At 39.6% G+C, this 22,653-nt stretch overlaps 2 protein-coding genes across 2 annotated transcripts; one reads left to right on the top strand and one right to left on the bottom strand.

Annotated features, from left to right (window-relative positions):
• Positions 1–5,575: 5,575 nt before the first annotated feature.
• Positions 5,576–6,999, top strand: MRPS25 (mitochondrial ribosomal protein S25). Its single transcript, XM_026052569.1, has 4 exons — positions 5,576–5,726; positions 5,806–5,912; positions 6,197–6,284; positions 6,471–6,999. Exons 1-4 carry the CDS (start codon positions 5,593–5,595, stop codon positions 6,661–6,663), a joined length of 522 nt encoding a protein of 173 aa, XP_025908354.1. The 5' UTR covers positions 5,576–5,592; the 3' UTR covers positions 6,664–6,999.
• An 826-nt stretch (positions 7,000–7,825) lies between these two features.
• Positions 7,826–22,263, bottom strand: RBSN (rabenosyn, RAB effector). Its single transcript, XM_026052499.1, has 11 exons — positions 22,101–22,263; positions 21,091–21,231; positions 18,098–18,198; positions 17,463–17,508; positions 17,204–17,365; positions 16,168–16,409; positions 15,423–15,493; positions 13,090–13,176; positions 12,511–12,613; positions 12,003–12,077; positions 7,826–11,006 (listed from the first exon to the last, which is right to left on the bottom strand). The coding sequence occupies exons 1-11, from the start codon at positions 22,261–22,263 to the stop codon at positions 9,861–9,863; spliced, it is 2,337 nt and encodes a 778-aa protein (XP_025908284.1). The 3' UTR covers positions 7,826–9,860.
• Positions 22,264–22,653: the final 390 nt, after the last annotated feature.

Genomic DNA, 22,653 nt, shown 5'->3' with positions numbered 1-22,653 from the left:
TAGGAGAAGGAAGAGAATGAATTTCAAGGATTTAAATAAAATTTGAGAAGAGATATAAAAGCCTGTATTTTAGCTGCCTCAAAATGATAGATCATTAAGGAAGCTTAGGGTTCAGAGTGCCCTGAGGCATAAAACTTGCTGGTCACAGCTTGTTACTTGGTATCACTTGGACCATAGAGTAGCTATAAGGCCTCCAGGGAATAGCACTGGCTGAAGGAGGTTCCTGTACTGAAAACAACCGACCTCTGCATTGTCTTGACTTTGCCCTTTAGCAAATGTGGAATAGGGAGAAGAAAAGTGTTATATTCCAGGCCAAAACAGTCTCCTCAGGGCTTATTTTAAAAATGGCAAGTCAAACACGCATTTGTGTCTACTAAACATTTTAACAAACTAGAGTCCATGAACTATGATAACTTGATTGTCCAGTTCTAGAGCATGCTGTAGCTTCAGCTGCTGCTGACTGCCGTTATCTTGGGATGTCTACGTATTATGCAAGGAACCAGCTATCTGTAATACAAATGCTGCTTAATGATTAAAGACCAGGTGCATCATCAGATACCTGTAGGACCACATCCCCCAGGGAAAACATACATATATATATATAAAAAAAAAATGCATATATATATAATATATATATTATATATATTATATATGTAATATATATATTCTTTGTTCTTTCATTGGAAATCTCCTCTTGTTCACTTACTATTTAGAGAGTAGGGTAGGTCATTTTAACAGTAAATTCCTTCAGTTTTAAGTTTTGGTTTAGCATTTGACTAAAGATGCTATAATTCCTCTTGTTAAATTATGATACAGTCCTGTTCCAGTTATGATACAATCCAGCTGCAGTTGATGATACTAACATTAAATCTGAAGTTTGTGCCAAAACAAATAAATAAACTGAAGCTGCAAGTCACATTCTCCTTAAAATTTAAATTCCCTAAGTCTAATATATTATAGACTTGGCAAACACTAGACCACAGAATTATCTTATTTCAGAGCTTTCTTTTGTGAAGTCGTGCTAAGTTTATCATGAGTAATACCATCATAATGTTCCCTAGGTCCCATAGTGTGTTTTATCCTCTGAGTTAGAGAATTGCTTTTAAAATAGCTTATTATTAAAATCGTAGCTTTCTTTCTCTCCTGTTTTTAAAGGCTTTGATAGATTTTTATACGTTTTTATTTTGTGCCTCCTACCACTGCATTTCTGCATATTCAATGTTAGAATTCAAATAGTTAATGTATATATTGTATATATGCGTGTATGAATGTATATGTATTTATATCTGTCTAAATATACTATGTACAGTGTATAGAAATTGTGTAGTGAAAGTGTGTACATATGTACAGATATGTAGCCATGTATTCATACTGTTCTACATGTTGAAGCTTTTCATTGATTTGCTAATCCAGAACTTCCTAGTTCTCCCTCGTTCTCATATCTTGGTCCAAATTAAGCTGTTGCTTAACAGATGCATCCCCAAGAACTTCAGAGCTTTGCACCTTTTTTAAAAACCTATCTTGAATCTGGTATTTTGTGTTCAGTACTGACAAATATATACCATGCTATTTGAGTCTTTTAGATTATTCTCTATCTTTTTTCACTTGCTCTGTTGAAGTCAACCAGTGAAGAGCTAACTATAATGTCATTGTTAAATAAACTAATTCACATAACTAGTTCACATTCATGAACAGAATATTACCTCTCCATTGTTAGTGTACACTTGTTCTCTTCCAACCTTCCTAGATAATTTTTTTTTGTAAAGTTTTTATTTCATAGTGAAACTTGATAAGTGGACTGTTTTAAGTCTTCCGCAGTGATGAACTAGAAGAAAAATTGCCCTGTATTGTAGAACAGTAGCAGACAGAGCAGGATGCAAGGGATGACATTTTAAAAATCACCAGTCATATTTCTATAACATTAGCATGAAACCATACTGTTAATTAAACTAAGACTATGTCTTCTGTTTAGTGAAAGAATTACATTCCTGCTAGAGTGATAGTTGAATAGGAGTTCACAAGTAGTTTAATTTATGACCATCGAGACTTTCTTAGAATTTTCACAGGGTGTTTCATTTATATATCTACAATTTTTACAATCTGATATTTTTATTTCTTCAAGTTAATTTATTCTTTAGTTCAAATATCTCAATTTTCTCCTATCTTAAAAGATTTTTTTTCCAAATTTAGTTTTGTTTTGAATGAAAGATCTGAGCCACTGATAACTATTTCTAGTATTATTAAGCCTTCATCCTCTTCCCAATCTTTTACCAACACTAGTTTTCATTTTGTAGATCATGGCTTCCCTTTCTCATCAATTTGAAAAATTGTCAGTAAGATCCATCTTCTAAAGTCATTCTCTCTATTTTGTAGTTTGAAGAAAACAAAGCTGATGAGTTTGTTAAGCTGTCAAGATAGCATCCATTTTTATGTTTTATCCTTTCCTGAAACTGCAGTCTGTTCATGAAACTTCTCTGTTCACAGTGGAACTAAGCACACAAACATTCATAAAATTAGACTTGCAACCAGACCAGATTTATACTGTCTATAGAGGGAGTATTCAGCATTTAAATTATCAAAACATAAGCAGTTTCCTTTTCCTTGGAGTTGCATAGGAAGCCTGTAGAAGTATTAACCTTAGGAAAAAAAAAAGTTTTATGAGAGTAGTTAGCATGTCTTTGTTTATGTCCCATTAAGAAAGTGAAACACTGTTTCTGAGCAATTATTTCCACCTGATGGAATCAATGTGGCAAAGACTTGTGTATGTTTAAGTAGATGAGCAGAAACAAAGGAAAATCATGTCACGTTCTTGCACACTCAAAGGAAGAGCAGAAGTCTCTTGTGGAATTAGGCCGTTTAGTTTGTAAATTCTCTACCATGAAGAATGCTAAGAGCATTCTCTGTTTCTTGCAGTATTGTTTGGTAGGCATTTGTAAGCTTTCATTTTAAATATAGAATCTGTAAAACACATTTTTGACATTTCAGGCCTTATTTCTGAGATCTTCAGCAAGAAATTCCCCATATAAATTAAAGGCAGGAATTCCTGAGACTGATGATCCTTCATTAGTKTCATGACAATCAGCTCTTTGAATAATATTTGCTAAAAGCAGAGTGAGCGGAAACCCAAATGTCTTAAAATGTTACTCTACTGTAGTAACATTTTTGAAGATTAAGAAATAGACTGGGGTAGAGTTTAGCATAGAAGCTGTTTTTAAAAAGTAAACTGTGAATTTAGAAAATGAACGTACTTTGAGATTGTGAATCTGCTTATATATGCATTTGAATTATATTTGAGTGCATTTTGTGCTTCACATACAAGTGGGAATAAAGGGTATGCTGCAATATTATACAGCAAATGTGGAATGTGAAATCAGCTCTCTATTTGATCACAGGAAACTGAAGTCTGAGAACCATGCTTATTGTCAGGTAGCCAACACCTGGGAATAATTGCTTTCTTGTACGTTTAAAAATGAACTTACATTAAATGAGAAAGCAGGAACAGGTCCATTTTAAAATGTTTTTGATGCTTGTGAGTTAAATATTGGACTGAATAAATTTCAAATAAAATGGCTATTCTTTATAAAGAAACATTATTGGCATAACTTTAAATCCCTGTGTGGTAAAATATATATGCAATATTTTGGAATATTTTTGTAATTCCTCTCCAAAATACATTGTAAACCAGTGTTCAAACAGTTTTATAAGTGAAAAGCTGCACATTGTGTGAGTGTTGTATGTATTTGGCATACCAGAAAGTTATGAGCTTGTACAAAAATATCCCCTCGCCTTTTTTTTTTCCTTAAAAAAGGGGATTATCAACCTTAATTCTTTGGGTTATTTTCTGGAAGTCTCTTCATCATCATTTAGGAAGCTATTGTTTATGTAACTGTATTTTCATTTCAAGTTTAAAAACTCACAGAAGTTGTTCATTTTTCACAGCTTCTCTTGTGAAATCAGCATTGTATGTATGATGGCGTTTAAAAGTAATAGCATGTTCTCCTTTTTTATATGAATTTTATATCTAATCAATGTCCTCAGTCATGAAGAGGAATTTGCATTGTTGTGTTTGTATATAGAGTATTGCAGTGCATGATTAGCTTATGCATTTTATTAAATGCTGTTTAAATGTGGCATTATATTGTTGTGGCTTAATACTACTACCTAAATGAGGTTTATACTATTAAAGTGAATCACAAATATAAATGTGTTCTTGATTTTAAGTTCATTTCTTCTGAAACAAGCATCAAATAGATCATTTACTGTCTTACAAGGGGAAATAATATTTTCCTTTCATTATCTTGTTAGTGATTTAACTAGCTCTAATAGAAGATCAGTCCCACAAACCTTGCTAATGCCAAGCAGCTACTTCTCTGAACAAGTTGAAGATTTTTTTTCCCAAAAGGTTTTCATTCATCTTTTTTAGCCATCTGTTTTCCCCTAAATATAATTGAGGGGATAGATCTTAACAAATACCTGTTTACTTATACCTGGCAGTSCTTTTCTACCCTAACCACCTCCCGTTTTGAAATTAAAGTGGTGGGATCTTTCCATACACATAACTGAGTGGAGATGGACTCTATTCAAAGCAGTAGGGTTTTGTACAGATTAAGCACTTGTTTATATGGAGAAGATGGTTAACTTTATTTTTGTTGCTGTTAAAAATTCTACAATTTAGAAAAAAAATCACTTAAGCGGAAACAGGAGACAAACAAGATGAGCACAGAGAAGGGCCTGCTTTCTCCCAGGAGCACCACAGTTAGTCTTCCATGGAGTTGAAGTCAGGTGCTGACCTTGTTTATTTTGTGACACCCGTGTGTGAATAGATGATCCTTTGCCACCAGCGACCGTGCTCACGTCCCTGGGTACTTAGTCAGACTGTTACAAATGAGAAAGCCTCTAGCAAAGAAACGGGCAGGGAGCTCTGGAGGCTGCAGCTCAAGAGGATGGTTCTTTGGCCAAATTTGTGAGGGACCTCTCAATAACATCCAGCCTGTGCCAGGGATAAATGCAAGGAATTGGGGAAACTTGTCGAGCAAAGATGCATTTGTCCTGTTTGACAGAACTGTATGGGTAATTGTAAAAAAAAAAAATAAATAAATAAATAAAAAAAAATAGATGTGTTCACTTAACAACATTTGCATCTCGGCAGCAAAACAAAAACTTTATTATCAATAGAGATAAAAAAAAACCCCAATCTTTATCAAGATATAAGATTACTACAAAAGACAACTAGAAAAAAAAATGCCTGTGATGAGTTTTTGCAGCCCTTTCCCCTCTTTTCTTCCCCCCATCTTTCAGCTAGTTTCTTTTTCCATTACATTCCTGATACTAGTTATTACTTATTTCTCGCTCTTAAAAGTTTCAAACGTTTTTTCCTGCCCCTTTAAGAGCGTCTTTTCCGCCCAAAGTCCCTCGTGGCGCCGCCCTGCAGCGCCGGCCCTCGCGAAGGGACGCGGGGCCCTGAGGGCGGGGCCGCCGCTGCCAGGGCTGAGGGGCGCGGGTGGGGAGGGGCGGCGCCAGCCGCCATTTCCGCGGCGCCTCGCGCGGGGCGGCACCAACCGCCATTTCCGCATCCCGCAGGCAGCCGGCGCCATGCCGATGAAGGGCCGCTTCCCCGTCCGGCGCACGCTGCAGTACCTCAGCCAGGGCGACATCATCTTCAAGAGCTCGGTGAAGGTGATGACCGTGAATTACAATACAGCGGGCGAGCTCAGCGAGGGCGCCAGGTGAGCGCGGCGCAGGCAGGGAGGCGGCGCCTGGCTGCGCCTGCCCTGGACCAGCGTCTCCTTCGCTTCTTCCTTCCAGGAAGTTCGTATTTTTCAACATCCCCCAGATCCAGTACAAGAACCCCTGGGTGCAGATCATGCTCTTCAGGAACATGACGCCCTCACCCTTCCTCCGCTTCTACCTGGGTAGGTGCGGCCGGGCCGGGTCCCCGGTGCTGTGGAGGCTCCTCTGTGCCCTCGGGCCCTGCAGCGGGTGCGGCAGGAACGCACTGCGCCCGCGGAAGCCGCTGCAGCCCGCAGGGTTCGTGCCCCGGTGCCCGTGGCATGGGCGCTGCGACCGGAGCAGCGCTGCCCTCAGCCGTGTTGGGCGCGGTGCTGCTGAGCCCCTCCCTGCAGCACACGTAGTGGAAGGGGTTGCCTGGAAGTTGCCTTCTCAGTCGCCTTCTAACTATACAATTTTTTTCTGGCAGACAGTGGAGAACAAGTTTTAGTCGATGTGGAAGATAAAACCAACAAGGAGATAACAGAACACATTAAAAAAATCTTGGGGAAAAGCAAGTAAGTAACACAGGCAAGTAGGCATCATAGTATGGGTGTGTAGATGAGACTTCATTTTATCACAGAAAAGGGCTATTAGCCAGATAAAGCCCGCAGAGCAGGACCTGTTTGGGTGCTCAGTGCTCAAGTAAGTGGAGCTGGAGGGAGAGGGACTGCTGGCAGTAACAATGGGATCTCTCATTTTAGAGAAACACTTGAAAAAGAGGAAAAGGAAAGAAAAAAACTATCACATCCTGCAACTTTTGGTCCCAAGAAATACCACCTGCGAGAGTGCATGTGTGAAATTGAAGGCCAGGTTCCCTGCCCTGCTTTTGTACCACTTCCCAAAGAAATGAGGGGCAAATACAAAGCGGCTATGAAAAATGAAGCATCAGCCTAACCCCTTTAGCCCTGCACTTGCTCCCTCGCAGCGGGATGATCGAGGTGCTTCCCTGAGAGACAGCGCTATTGGCTCTGGGAAAAGGACTTACATAACAGACATACTTGCCTTGTAACTTTTCACAGATAGAATAATTCAAGGAAAAAATATTCTTAAATCTAAATTTAAAAAATGCCAGATGTAGTAAGTATTGCTATGCCTGAAAGCAAGGAAAATGGTGCAACCATAGTCATTTCCTACTCCTGCCTACTTTCATCCTGTCACAGCATCTTGTAAACTCAAAACCACTTCCCTGTTTGTAGGAGATGGAGAGAATAATTTTTTAGGCTACTTTTTCCCTAGAACTCTTAGGAGTTTTAAGGCATTCAAAAAATGTACCTGCTTCTCTTTCTTGTAATAAAGGAAAACAGCTAAACCGTAAGTGCTGAGTTTTGTTTTTAAAAATTAGTTACTGCTCAGAAAACGCATCTTTTTTTTTTTTTCAATCATGCCACTTGTAACTGACACTGCACCTTTGAGAGACATTGGGAGTGAAGAATACGGTATCAGCAGTAGAAAAGAATTTTAAAGTTGTATTTGAAAGATGCCATGTCTGCTTATTATCCTTCCCCCCCCCTTTTTTTTTTCCAATAACTCTTTTAAGTGAAGACATTTTCAGAAACAGACCATTTCTTTAAGAATCATGCTCATTGAAACTATATTCGGAGAATTTACTCAACTAAAAGTAAGTTCTAGCCAAATCAGTTGGGCTTAAAAGTCATCAGACACAGAACACAAAATAAACATGTTATTTTATTTGATCTCTTACAAAGTTTCCATAGAGTAGTGCATGCAATTTTAGTAAATGTCAATGCTACTTATTGAGCTTTATAGTTAAATGTCTTCATTGTGTTGTGCCTTGTAAGCTCCACAGAAGTCCAAGTACCAGCACAGGGTTTTCCCTTTGGAGATGTATGACTTTCAGATTAGACATCTAACATATCTATCACTTAACACTGACAAAAATCATGAGGTATGCTAGTCTCTTACCTGCTTGTAAAAATTACTACATACACAATAAGGATAATTTATTAGTGTATTAGACTGTAAAATACAAGCAAGGCAGGATATTTGCAACAAGAGRAAAGAACAAACACTTTAATAACATAAAAGCTGAAGTCACTGAAATACTCTTTTCCTGTTGAAACCAAAAGAAATTCCCAATTACCATGCAAGGGATCTTCTTGACAGTGAACAAATCTGTCTTAAATAACTACTTTATAATATTTCTTTTAAAGCAAGAAATTCCAGGGATTAAGTTTAGCTCTATTAGAAATTGCCTTCATAAATTTGGTGGCACTTCTCACTTGAGTCTGTTTACAAATCAGTCCTCTGTTATTCACTTACTGCAAAATAACACTCATGGGCTCAGAGTTTTCTAAATACAGATATCTTAGTATAAAAACTTCAAAAATTTGCCTTTAATCAAGATGATCAGTTTTGCATAACTTACACCTTCACTTGGACTATACTAGTATGAAGAAGGTCAGTTGTCCTTAAGAGCCTGCTGTTATTTTGATCAGTTATTAGTGTCACTAACTGACAATATAAATATGGAAGTTATGGAAGTCCCTAGCTCAACCTATCAACAATAAAAAAAACTACAATTCCTACTGTTCAGGTAATACAGATGTTTGTGTGTAGAATCCTATCTAGTGCTTGCACTACAGCTATCCTCCTGCATTATCAGAGGCACAGCTAAATGCAGTGTCCTGTTCCCTAAGAGCCTGCACGCCTGWGCAAGCCTAATGATATTAGTGCCATATAGTGTGACCTGCCCTATTTTCCTCTATTTCACCTTAAATAAGCATACCCTTTAGGTTACCTTCCCCACCACCCTTTTGGACAGAGGTGTCTCACGCTCCGACCTCCACAGAAACTCGGGGTCGGCCTTGTGCAGAGGTAGCGGCTCACTTGTCCCGAGATGATCCCACAGTTTTATAGATACTGTCCTCAGATGCCCAGCTCTGAGCCCTTGTACATCACAGGTGCTGACCTTAAACCACAGTCATACCCCGGATCACAAAATCATAAGCAAAATGCTTGATGAGAAGCTTCTTATTTAAGACAGACATGTTCGTATTTCTTCTATGCAGGATTAAATATAAACCAGAACTGCCTGCTGGTGCTATCACAGCCACAAACTTTGTCTCCAGCTCCCACAGAATTCCAGTTTAGTGGTACTTCAGCTTTCCACTGTAAACAAGATTTCTTTTCCTCAAATGCCCTGCATGGAGGGTTTCAGTCCCACAGATCTGCAAACATGATCATCCTGTCACCTTGAGAAGGGATGCGCAGATTCTGTAAGGTAACTAGGAAGGCTGCCCTTGATATTACTTGAAGCGGTGCTAACCTGATGCTCTGCTCCCTACGAACTAGTGCTCAAATACCCACTCGCACACAAGTATGTCTCTGACCCCAGCACAGCTTTCTCTGTAACACTGTAACTTTTAGAGCACTTGAGAAACTAGAAGGGCTGAAAAGGCAGCCTCCGAAGTTTACTTCAGAATTTTTATAAGCACAAAAAGACTACTAAAGAGATCAGTTTGCAAGTTCTTTTCATGAAGTCCCTTTTATGTATTGGTATTGCACATAATTCATCTGCAGCCTATATATTCTGTAGCTGAAGAATCACAAGCCTTTTAACATTAAGGCTGTATTTCACCTGTGACACTTGCACTACTGTCATTATCAGAGGACATGTGAGGCACAGGAATTTTAGAAAAGTTTTGGTCTCCCATTAGTTGAAGCTCCTTTTGAAAGGCCAATATTACAACCACTACAATAATTCTAATACAGAAAGGAGGTAATGAGGAAGAGATGACAAGACAACCTTGCAACCATTTCTGAATTGATTCCCTATTAACACTTAAACATTTTGACAAAAATAAGCACATGATAAGACCAGTCAGTTTAAAAAGGGCTGTAACAAGTTAACTTTAAAATTTATTACTAAAAGTGTTTGAGACCAGCAGCATGCCAGCATTCTTCAATTTTCATTCTCCAAGATTGAGTAGTGGAAATGTCTAAATAAAAGTGCATAAAACTCAAGATTACAATTCCCTCTCATAACCTATATTCCTCTATAATGATTTGCTCTGCCTTAACATATTTGCACAATGAACTTCAAATATTCATTACATGACCCTGTTGCTGCTTTAGCAGTTCGATTTCTCCTTCTGCTTTGCTAAGGTGCGCTTCAATTCCTTCAAATTCTCTGTCAGCACCTCCACCTCATCCATTCGTCCACTATGTTTGGCATCAAATATATAAGCTTTAATATTATCTATCTGTTGGAGAAGCAGTTCTTCCTCAATAACCTCCTCTCCCAAGAGCTCATTGTCATCGTCCACCTCAAAAGGATTGGTAGAGGATCCCTCTTCAAATGGATTTCCAGAATTCCAATTGTCCCGAGCCTTTTGAGATGTATTTCCAACCTCTTCAAAGGGATTTGAAGTACTGATGGCTGCTCCATCAGGCTGTTCATCCTCCTCCTCCTCATTTTCAAATGGATTATATTCCTTTTTGTCATTCTGCAAAGCTGTATTAGAAAAAGAAGCTACCTGAGAAGTCCCTTTGGCAAACAGGTTAGTAGGGTCTTCCTCCAACTGAGGAGTATTTACATCATCTTCAAAGGGGTTTAGAGATGCTGTCTGATTTTGGTCTTTGTCTCTGTCACCCTGTGGGACATTCTGCGGTTTGACCTGGACAATCAAGTGCTCTTTAGCTGGCAGCTGTTCAACAACTGGAGTTTTAAAACTTGGATTCCTTTCGATCTGAGTAATATCCAAATCCAAAGCAGGTGCTATCAAGTTTTGATCCTCTTTTGCAACTTCATGCTGATGTTGCTTGACTTCTCTGAAGTCTAAGGAACATGTCCTTGTATGCTGAGACACAACTTTGTGGTGTTCTCTTTCCCATTCTTTTTCACAAAGAGCCTGAAGTTCCTCCCTCTGCATCTCCTCCTCTTCTGCTTGTTTTCTAGAAAGCTCAATAGCTTTCTGAGTTTGCTGCTGATCATACTCATCCTGAAGTTGTCTCAGGTTCTCTTGCAACATATGGACCTCATCTATCCGATTAGCTGCCTTTGCTTGCTTAATAAAGGATGTGATATTGTCAATCTGCTGAAGAAGTGGGTCTGCTATCTCACTCTCTCTTGATATGCTAGATGTGGGTAACCAGCCTTCAGATTTCCTTACTGTTCCTTTTTTCAGATGAGTTGCATCACCATTAACTGCAGCTGCAGATCTGGAGATCAAATCTTTCTGCTTTTCTTCTTGTTTTCTGTATGCTTCAAGAGTCACCTAAGACAGATGACATTTAAGAGAACACCATAAGCTTGAAAAGATCAGTTTTTATATCTATAGCTACAAGAATTTAATGATATCTACCTAAGACATTGCTGGTTCCCACTGAAAGAGATCAGCAGCATTTTGGGTTATGTTGTTCATTTACACTTTTCCCACTTTTTAGAAAAAAAAAAACACCTAGGCACAACAGATATTTGCAAGGAATTCTGTCGATTCTCTCAATCTCAGAAATACATCTGTCCGGTAAGTACCTTAGCATACACATTCAGGTCAATGTGAAAAAGCTGACCTCACAACACGAATATGTTCAAAGACAAGTGAGTATCACACTATGGGAAATGTCTGTTTTCACAGTTCTACCTAGATGCTTCTGTTCAGTTCATCTGTGAAGACATTTCTCAAAATCCCATCACATATGCCTGTACAAACTTCAGGCTGAGCATAAGCACTGATGGTCCTGCATATAGAGCAAGTAGCAGCTGTGCAAAATTTGCAAAAAAATGTAAGTGTGTCAAGAGTGCTCACATCTGAACACAGAAGCCACTTCTGTAATGAAGCATCACACAATGTTAAAGGTCATTAATATAATTAGATTATGAAATACAATGTACGACCAAATCTTAGAAAATGAAAATTCATTCTTCCTCAGGCAACTGCACAAAACACACAGCAGGATTCTCAGTTTTTACATTGAGATAAAGCTGGTTTACTGAAATATCAATGATATCTTCCCTCTCTATCCTTTTTCAGATTTAAACAAACAAGCAAAAAAAAAAAAAAAAAGAAAACCCCAAACACACACACAAAAACACCTCCTCTCTGAAAAGGCATCCTCGTTCTAGACATGGTCTTTTATGACCTAACAAAGTCTCACACTCATGCAAATGGGTACGCAACATAAACTTCAATCCCACAAAATAAAATAATGTATACATAGCTACAACTTTGTAGAAGGCTTCAATAGCATATGTAATAGGTCTTCACTCTTACCATATGCAATCTTTTCTTCTTCAACTCTTCATACTGGTCTTTGGTTGGCAGGGACATGAGACCAAGGAGCTTTTCCTGGCAAAAATTTAAGCATTTATAGTGCTGCTTGCAGGCATTCAGCCAGTCTTCAAGTACTCAAGAACAGAAATACCACTGAGAGAATACCACAAATAAACAAGCTTCAGTCACTCCTGCAACTTTTTAGTCACACCTGAGCACAGCTCCACTGGCATTAATTATATCATTACCTAGATCAAGACCTCAGCAAGAGGCACAAAGCCAAGATGCAAAGCATGCTTTCCTCTTCATCCCCAAACACAGAAATGCTCAGACTACACTGTCTCCATTAAAGCTAGCTCACTTAAAGCTACCTTAAGTCCTTAGAGGACTTGTACAAAATGTGTAGAGCTAAACCTTCTGTCAAAACAGTTTCAAATGATGGAGATGGGCTAGCAAGGAGAATACGATATAAAATTCACAATCAGCTCGTAACATACAATCCCTTTACCTGAACAAAAAGTGTTGCTGAGTATCTTATCATTCTTTGAAGTTGCAATGTTTTAGGATGGGGTTGGAGCTCTTCATGCAAACCGAGACTCAAAATCTTCTTACTGAATCAAGACACAGATACAAGCTCCTAAGTTCAAGAACAAGCTCAAGGGAAAATTCAAGAGAAAAGGAATAGAAGTAGTAATGAAGAGAACTTTAGATTAAAAAAAATCTGTTTTCCTTTGAGGTAAATCATTCTGACAATTAGAAATGATAATGTTTTTTGCTTCCTCTGTGCTTAGTTATTTTCAATGCAGAGGAATGCATGATTTTTTAAGGCTGAAAAACAAAGTAGAAATCAATGGCACATAGGAACAGTAGCTCTTTCAAAACTCCCTTTACAATTGAGCAGACAAGTTTATTACCCATATGAATAAGTATGCAGATGCTACACAAACAGGGAGCCCCACAGCTGGGAATAATAAAAACTGCAGAAGAGTTGTAAGAGAAAGAGATAACAAACTCTGCTGAAGAAGAAAAATTCCAAATTTGCTTTGTTATGATAAACAGAGAAAGTGAGCAAGAAATCTTCCTTTACCTTAAAGCATCTATCAACTCGTACATTTTTTGAATCTCCACCCTCAAGTCATTAGCATGTTCAAGATTATAGGTCATTTCCCCAGCACTAAAAGATAAACACAACTTTATTATGTGATGCATCCAATTAGCAACATATACCACACTAAAATTTATCCCAAGATTACCAGAATACCAGAAATATAAATATAGCTAACTCTTCACAATTTTTTTCAAAAAAAACCTTTCTGACAGAAAAAAAAATAACTACAATATACATACACACACACACATATATATGTATATGTAACTATACCATTATATAGTAAACGAACTATTGCTACTTCCTTGTTCTCAGAAAGCAAAAGCCTACAATCCCATAGGGCAACATAATAATACCTAGTTCATGGGAATCTCATTTACTGATAACAAATTAGGATTTTCTAGGGAAGACTATTGGTTTTTAGTTTTCCCCCTCTTATAAAACATACAAAGCAATGATCATGCTCTCAAACTTTGCATTTCTATCCATAAGATCTCAGGATTTATGAGACCGAATACCAGCCAGGAATCTTAGTTTTCACTAATATGATGCTGCTTCTGTCCAATATATACTTTAATCAGGAGATTTGTATTTATTTTGCTTCAGTTATTAATTATTCAGTTATACTAGCTTTCCTGAAAAAGCAACCACAGCATAGCAGGTTTTTAACATTCTACATTTACTTCTTTCATTTGGGAACAGAGCTTTTAGCAAAATCAAATAGCAAATTTTTAGCAAAAGCAAAAACTGTTTTTGTTAACATGAACTATGGCATAACAATTACGCAAACATCAGATCAGAAAAAATGGCATAATTTATTATAGTTCATTTCGTGACATCCAAGACCACTGCACACAGTTCTCTCCTCTGCAAGACAGCAGTATAACCTGATATAATTTTGCAGATTTAGCTACAGAAATTTGTTACGCCAATTAAATAGCAGCACTACTAAAAAGCAGTTCTCTTTATGAGATTCTACTATTAATAATTCAGCATTACTTTGTTTGAAATCTGTCCAACAGACATTTCAAGTGCTACTAAACTACAGTTTAACAAATATAACCACACATGTAAGAATAAACAAAGTGTCACACTAAGGATAGTGTGTTGCTATTTATCTCTTAATTAGCAAAACTAATATCCATAATGGGTCTGCCTAGTCATCAGTGACCAGATCTTATATTCAGTACAGGCCTCTACAGGAATAAAATACAGCTACATAATAAATCCAGTAAATAAATGTATCTATTTAAATTTTTAAGGTGTGATGTGGGGAAAATATGTAAGAAAGCTCACATTTTTTTGAAAGGCTGTACAGAAATGCAAAATGTAATTACTGTTACAATCCTTTCAAGAGCATATTCTAGTTGTCTTCATGAGGTGATCAGACATAGCAAGTTGGAGAGGAGTGACGATCTGACCAATAACTGCATACACAATTCACTGACTTACATATGCTGCTTGCTTCCTCAAGTTGAAAATCATTTTTGCAAACACATATTAAATATCAAAAAATCAAAACAGAAGGATAATTTTCCAAAACACCCTACTCATGCCTCCTTTGGAAGAGTTTCCTAAAATCCATTCAATCCATTCGCTCTACAGCACTTTGTCTTCAGAAACTCCTCAAAAGCTACCTATTTTAGCAACATAACAAACCTGATTTTTTTTTAAACAAAGCCAAGAAATGTATTACGTAACTTTCTAGCCTTCATTACTTTTGTACAGTTACTCACATCTTTAATATTTGTGACAAGTAGCAGACTTATTTTGCTTTTAACCAATAGGATAAGTCTCTTTTAAGTCTCTTAAGATAATTATAATACCTATGCTAACTACTTGCTGATAACATGTTGGACTATAATGTAACATTCTCACTACACTTAAATCAGAGCCTTTATTTAATAACTGCTAAGACTCTCACATTTCTCCAATCAGAGCCTTTATTTAATAACTGCTAAGACTCTCACATTTCTCCAACTCTAGAAATTTACAGTATCACCTTTATCAACTATCTCCACGTTTGTTACATGTTTGTGAAAACAAAACCACTAATTCAAATCTCCAAACCAGGTACCAAAGCTTCAGCATAGTTAATTAACAATTCATCACCAGGATGATTCTTGCAAACTTTAAGACTTACTTTAATAAACAATGCCATTTGTTAATTTTTGGACAGGTATTCAGCTAGATAAAAAACACAGATTGTGGTATCAGTTTTTCTTAAAACCCCACTGCTTCTTTCCCCTCTCCCTCTTGTAAGGAGTGAAAGTGCATCATATTCATGAACACAATCAACAAATGAGGCTTACTTTAGTGATTCTGCCATCCTTATGTATTCAGGTGCTTTCTGGTCAACCTTTTCCATGCACAGTCGGAGTTTCTTGGGTTTTTTTTTTTAAAAAAAAACAAAACACTTGGATTAAAACACTAATGCAAGAACCTGTTGTCACAAACTTCTCATATACTTTCTGTGCACATTCAAAGTTAATGGTGATGAGAGCTGTCTTGCTAGTTAAGATCACAAGGCCCTCACAGTTTTCCTCAAAACACAGATGGCACAGTGAGGAACACAGAAAGAGCCTCTATATTCAGTCACACTGAACTTCAATTCAGAAGATGTTTTAGTAGGTGACTTGGACAACTTCTAGTCTTAATTTCAGAGAATCAACAGATATTCCCATCAGTACTAACCTGGGTGTTCTGCAGACTGCTGAAGATACCTGACAATTATCATTAAGTATTATTAAGTGTTTTCAAAGTATATTTGAACATAAAGTATTGAATGCTCTTGAAAATGGAGTGTTCCTAAAATGAAGATTTAAGTTACTAAAGGATATAAATTCTATATGGCAACTGGCTCCATCACTTCATATATATCTTTACTAGATGGCATGAACACCCAATAGACTCCATTCTCATGCAGTGGAATAATAAATGAGCTATAAATTCAGATGCTGGATATGAGAGAGCAAGCCAGAAGTCACAGTGACAGATACAGCTGTATTAACTATGGAGGAAAACAACAACAAGAAACCAGCAAGGAGCTTGCTTTACCTCATAGAGTTTCACAATCTCTGGAGTATGTTCTTTCTCATCAATCTGTTGTTCTCTTTTCAGCAGTGTGTCTTTGCAGTGCCGACAACAACGGATCCTGTCATCATCTTTCTCATCCATAACTGAGCTCACACTGCTTAGGCTGCTAATGCTGCCACGGCGGGAACCATGGACACTATTAGGTGAGGAGTTTGGGCTAGCACGAGAACTCAAGGCCTCTTTGCTGGCGCTGGTGAGTTTGTCTGAAAGTCACATTCAGATAATTTTACAGTGACTACTGAAAAACATGCAGGGAATCTATGACAAATGAAACTACAAGTTGGAATTTGTGTCTTTACTTCAAATCTTGTTGAAAGTCAAAAGGTGCTGGAGAGCAGACTGCTGGGAACATCTGACTTTGCCAACACTTAGAAGCAGTCTCATGTTAGCACTTGCATGGCTATAGAATAAGGATTGGAAAAAAAGTTACATGACACTTCCAATGTTTTACACTTCATCCATCCAAACAGCCAAGTTAATGGCATTTATTTCCACAGAAAAGAGTCTCCTCTTCAATGCACTAGAGGAGGAAATTAAAGTTGATAGGGCTTTTTACAGGTTCATGGCTGAATTTCTTTAATGTCAGTGTTTAAACAACCATGAAAAAGATCAAATATATCCACAACCACCTTTGATGTAAAGACTTTTGACAATTATGATTCTAAAAGATAACTCCTTCACAGTTAGGGTAATTAATAAGACTCCAAAGACTGATTTTGGAATATTTAGGAATACTACTACTTCTGGTGACACTTTCTGTGTTATTTAATGTTTCTAAAAATCTGAAGAAAGAACAAGAACGGATAATCATTTCTCTTACTGTTAACAATGTCTGCTGTGTAGACAAGTGTCTGCATGGAGTTAAACAAACCATTAAGAAGTTTTTCCACACAAGCTAAATATTTTAATCAACTTGATTCTAGTGCCAAAAACAACTGGGATACAGTTAGCATTCCAGGCGAGACAATGAAAGTAGGAAGTGCCATCAGCCACTTACTTGCCAAAGGAAGACTGACAAGTTCCATGCATTTCTTGCACATAATAGAACCACAAAGGCGGCAGTGGTGACGTCTGTTTCGAATACTGAACTTACTGCCACAGTCTGGGCAGAATGGAACATCCTGGTCACTGACCCAAGGCACAACAGACTTTTCTATAGCTGGAATCAGACGGAGAAAGGGAATATACACAGCATGAGATATTCATCAAATGCATTCCTCAACTGACAAAAGAGTTCGAGTTAAGCTCACTCCTACCTCTTATTTTAGCTGACTCTGTGTTTGCTCTGTCAAAAGATGTAAGCTAAAAGAAGATAAATAACATACACTGAAAGAAATTGTACTTTTGGGAGAGAAAAGGGCTTTTTTTTAAGCTAGGACTCTCAATTCTAAACTACTATTCACATAAGTAGCAGTAAAACAACAATTGCCAAATGTGTACAATAATTCTTACAGCATCCATCATTACTGTATCTGAGCAGAAAAAAAAAATCTAAGTAAAACATGTAACAGATAGATAAGGAAGAGTAAGAATCTGGAAGGATTGTAAGGAAAACTAAGGAAAACATTACAGAGAAACTTAAAAGTAAAACACAGAAAAATATAATATACAGAAGACAGGTGGTACTTGAAGCACACAGTAATAACATCTTCACCGTCAAAAGCAGCCATACAAGCTAAGAAACAGAAACCATATCCCCAGCACAGGGTAGAGAAAGCACAGTACACAAAGGGGGGGGCAGGGAGGGGAAAGAATACCATGTATGAAGAAACAGTAACAGATTACTGTCCTTTATAAAGTGCATAACTAGATAAATGGATACTCCTTATACAGAAAGATGATCTGTAGGAAACGGTCAGAAGGCTCAAATGTCAAGAAGCAGCAACTTTACCTTTTCTAACCTGATTATTAACTTATTCACTTCAACTACATAGTGATCGATCCTGGCTGCTCTGTGTTTCTTGAAATCAGAAAGATGGCTTCTTGTGGCACCTGGACAGAGAGAGGCAGATGGAGAGACAGACACACAAAGTTTTAGAGTCATCCAGGTATTCTGTATATGCATTAATACAAGTAAATGGTGCTTGAAAGGCAGCTTTCACATCATTTCACTGTCTATTTCTCATATCCAAATGGAACTTTAAACTATATTTTTATGGTGCTTCTCTGAATATAACATGCAGACTAAAGCATAATTTCTATTTCTATTTTATTTTTCTTTCAGTTCTGATTATCCTTCTACCTTTAGCAGTCTGAATCAAAGCCTTGCTAATGGTTCAGATTTATGTAAATCTGAGCGCACAAAAGATCAATATAGAATTCAAAACTAACATTGCTGAAGTAAAACAACATAACCAAACAACATAAGCCAGTTATTAAAAAGCAAAGCTGCAAAAATCACATCTAGCCTCTCTAGGCATATGAAAGAGAAGGAGGTGTTGAGAAGTCAGCATGGATTCACCAAGGGGAAGTCATGTCTGATGAACCTAATAGCCTTCTATGACAGGATGACTGGCCAGCTCGACGAGGGGAGAGCTGTGATGTTGTCTACCTTGACTTCAGCAAGGCTTTCGACACCATCTCCCATGATATCCTCATACAGAAGCTCCGGGAGAGTGGTCTGGACAAGCACACAGAGAGGTGGATCAAGGACTGGCTAGATGGCAGAGCTCAGATAGTGGTGATAAATGCGGCCGAGTCCAGTTGACCAGTGGTGTCCCCCAGGCGTCAGTACTGAGCCCCGTGCTGTTCAACCTGTTCATCAATGGCCTGGACGAGGGCATGGAGTGCACTCTGAGCAAGTTTGCAGATGATACCAAGCTAGGTAGAGTGGCCGACACTCCAGAATACTGTGCTGCCATCCAGAGGGACCTGGACAGGCTGGAGAGTTGGGTAGAGAAGAACCTCATGAGGTTCAATAAGGACAAGTGCAGGGTCTTGCACCTGGGGAGGAACAATCCCAGGCATCAGTACAGATTAGGGGTTGACCTGCTGGAGAGCAGCTCCATGGAGAGGGACCTGGGAGTCCTGGTTGACACCAAGTTAACCATGAGGCAGCAGTGCCCTCGTGGCCAAGAAGGCCAACAGGATCCTGGCCTGCATCAGGAGGAGTGTTGCCAGCAGTTCAAGGGAGGGGATCTTGCCTGTCTATTCAGCTCTGCTGAGGCCACACCTGGAGTACTGTGTGCAGTTCTGGGCTCCCCAGTATAAGAGGGATGTGGAGCTTCTAGAGAGGGTCCAGCAGAGAGAGACAGAGATGATTAAGGGACTTGGACATCTCTCGTACGAGGAGAGACTGAGTGTGTTGGGCCTGTTTAGCTTGGAGAAGAGAAGGCTGAAAGGGAATCTGATTAACATGTGTAAGTTCATGAAGGGAGAATGTAGGGAGGAAGGGGCCAAGCTCTTCTCATTGGTGGCCAATGACAGGACAAATGGCAATGGGTACAAGCTGAAACACAGGAAGTTCCATCTCCATGTGAGGAGGAACTTCTTGATTGTGAGGGTGACAGAGCCCTGGAACAGGCTGCCCAGGGAGGTTATGGAGTCTCCTTCTCTGGAGGTCTTCAAAACCCACCTGGACGCCACCCTGTGCCACATGCTCTAGGTGTGCCTGCTTGAGCAGGAAGGTTGGACTAGATGATCTCTAGAGGTCCCTTCCAACCTTAACCATTCTGTGATTCTGTGAAAAATGTAAAAATAGTTTTTCCTCTGTAATTTGATAGAACAGAAAACAAGATGTTGTTGCTCGACACTGTTTATGAGAATATAGGATGATTTTGCCCTTCCTCATTCTAAAGAAACGCACCAAAACAACGTTTTGACCAAAGTCAAATTCACTGAAATTGAAAGGCCCTCCAAATTCACTCTGCTACTGCACACACCACAAGGCCCCTTTAACAAACGCATCAAATCTCATCCTAAAAATCAGTAAGGTTCACCTTCCCCACTTCTATCAGGAAACAGTTTTCCCTTCTCTAATGTTTAGAAGCCTTCTGTTAATCCACAGTCTAACATTACTCTTTAATATTCATATTAAATATTTATATAATATAAAATTTAATTATATATATTTGCATATAGCTAATATTTATATTTATGCTTGATGATGAAATAATCCAAGGCAAATATACAATCATCTACAGAACTCAGACCCTGGCAGATACATAGGACTAAGCCCCTGCCCTTCAGCAACACAAAACATTACCAAAGCTCACCAGTAACAGTACTGCCTCTGCTTTTTTTCTATGCAGATTAACTGTAACAGCTCAGTAACAGCAAAATGCAATTTCTAGTAGCAGAATTTGTAACTATAGGCTTGGTTAACACTTTCTTGAACATGCTGGGAGTTGTTTTGTTGTTTTTTTTTTCTCCTTTTAATTAAACACCATCTCTTTCTAATGACAGGCTATATATACTTTAAAAAAAAAAAAAGTTCCAATGAAGGGAAAGCCTTTCTGACAGGCATATAACCTAATACTGACTTTAGCCTAAAAGACAGAGAATTTATTCAGCTATAATTACTGATTAGTGATTTATCAGTTTTGTAAAAAGCAAAATGATGGTTGTAGAACATTCCAATAAAGCTAGATCCACAGTAGCAGACACATGTACTCAGCAGGTCTCAACAGCTAAAACACAAATGTATCACAAACTATTGCAAGCGTCAGTTGAGAACCTGGTATAGGTTTATGATTTTTTACACTGTCAGCAATTTCCCAATCACCCTATATAATACAGACAAGGTGCAAGAAATAATATGCAAATCTTCACCCCATTCTGTGGCAACACGGACATTTCCATGCAGCTTAAACAAAACTGCAGGATTTCCCCTAAGGTTAAAATAAAAAGTTATCCACACTGCACATCACTTTCTAGTTCTCTTACCTAGTTCTTGGGGCTCCCACATGTATGGATCTACTCCACCATAGCTAAATGACTCATATCGTTCCTGAGACCCAGAATCTGTTCGACCATCTTCTCGTTTTAGGAATTTCTTCTTTGCTCTTTTGGCCTTCTGGACTAGATCTGGAAAAGGCAGAACCATATATCAAGCACTAGGTTAGGCTGCTGGTCACTGAATTTATGTCATTTGAAGCTGGAATAGAATATTTTCTGATCTTTTAATACAAGTCTTTTTCCTTGATGACAAGATTATTAACATTTTTGATTTTACACAAATAAAACTTAGTCTGGAACCAGAGCATGGTTCAGAAATGCTGTTTTTTTGTCTGTGATAAAGAAGTGCTAACTTCTTAATAACAAAACTTTGATTTTGGCACACCATTCTGAACTCTACTGTAAAACTAAGCTGTTGATGACAGCTGCATTAACTTATGAGACCTGATCCATAACATATGGAACAGCGTGCACGTAATAGCTTTTCATTCCTAATGATTTTCTAAGGATTCAAGGATGCTCAGCACATACAGCACATATTTCTGCACAAACTTAATAGTAAGAATTGCAGTGTGTTTGTATTTTCCCAAGTACTAAAGCAGCCTATTCCATCATCTCACATGAATGCTTGTAAGAGGACAACCTACTGAAACGTGGATGAGGACTGGGATGGGGAACTTGAAGCTTTAAAGCTTTTGTCCCTTCTGCAAGTACCAAACCGCCCACGTTCTGCAGGTTCTTCACTAAACACGTGAAGGTTGTCTGTGGTACAGTATAAAACTGAGAGTGCTCAGAGTAGCAGACAAACGACCCCAAACCCACAGAGCAGGGAAAAAAGGAAGGCGGCAACAAGGCACAAAGGCAGAGGAGAGGCCGGGGCGCCGGCGGCTACAGCCAGGCCAGGCCCCTCGGCGCCGCTTTGCGCGCGCCACAAGGCGAGGCCGGGCCCCCCCCCCGCGCGGCGCGTGTCGTGGCGCGGAGCCCGCGCGGGCCCTTACTGCGGAGCGGCGCGCGCACGGCGCGCTCCTCGCCCTGGTGCTGCTCCTCGTAGTGCGCCTGCAGCTGGCGCAGCGACTGCAGGTCCTGCAGGCACAGCGGGCACAGGAAGCCCTCCCGCACCTCCGCCGCGTCGCCGAAGGGCGGCGCGCAGCCCGACGCCATCACGGCCGGGGCCCCTGGCGGCACGGCAGCTCGCCCGCGGCCTGTGGCAGGAGCGCAGCGCGGCGGCAGCTCGGCATGCCCGCCGTCCTGCCCCGCCTCGCCTCGCCTCGCCTCGCGTCCCCACCCGGCCGCGCCTCGGCTACCGAGCAGCAAGGGACGAGCCGAGACGGGCCGCGCGTCGCGGCAGGGCGGCACCGGGACGAGCCGCGGCAACGGGCGGGACGGGACCGCGCGGCGCAGGCGCAGGACGCGCGCAGGCGCAGGACGCTCCGGCCGCGGCACCGCCCAGCGCGTTGCGCGCAGGCGCGCTGCGCCGCGCAGGCTGGCGGGGCGAACGCCGAGCGGGCGGGGCCGGCCGGGCGAGGGTGAGCTGCCGGGCGGGAGCTCTCG

This window comes from Nothoprocta perdicaria, unplaced genomic scaffold, assembly GCF_003342845.1.
Source record: "Nothoprocta perdicaria isolate Ctin4 unplaced genomic scaffold, notPer1 scaffold_9, whole genome shotgun sequence".
NCBI lineage: Eukaryota > Metazoa > Chordata > Aves > Tinamiformes > Tinamidae > Nothoprocta > Nothoprocta perdicaria.
Note: the sequence above shows the minus strand (reverse complement) of the source record. Positions and strands in the feature narration are given on the sequence as shown.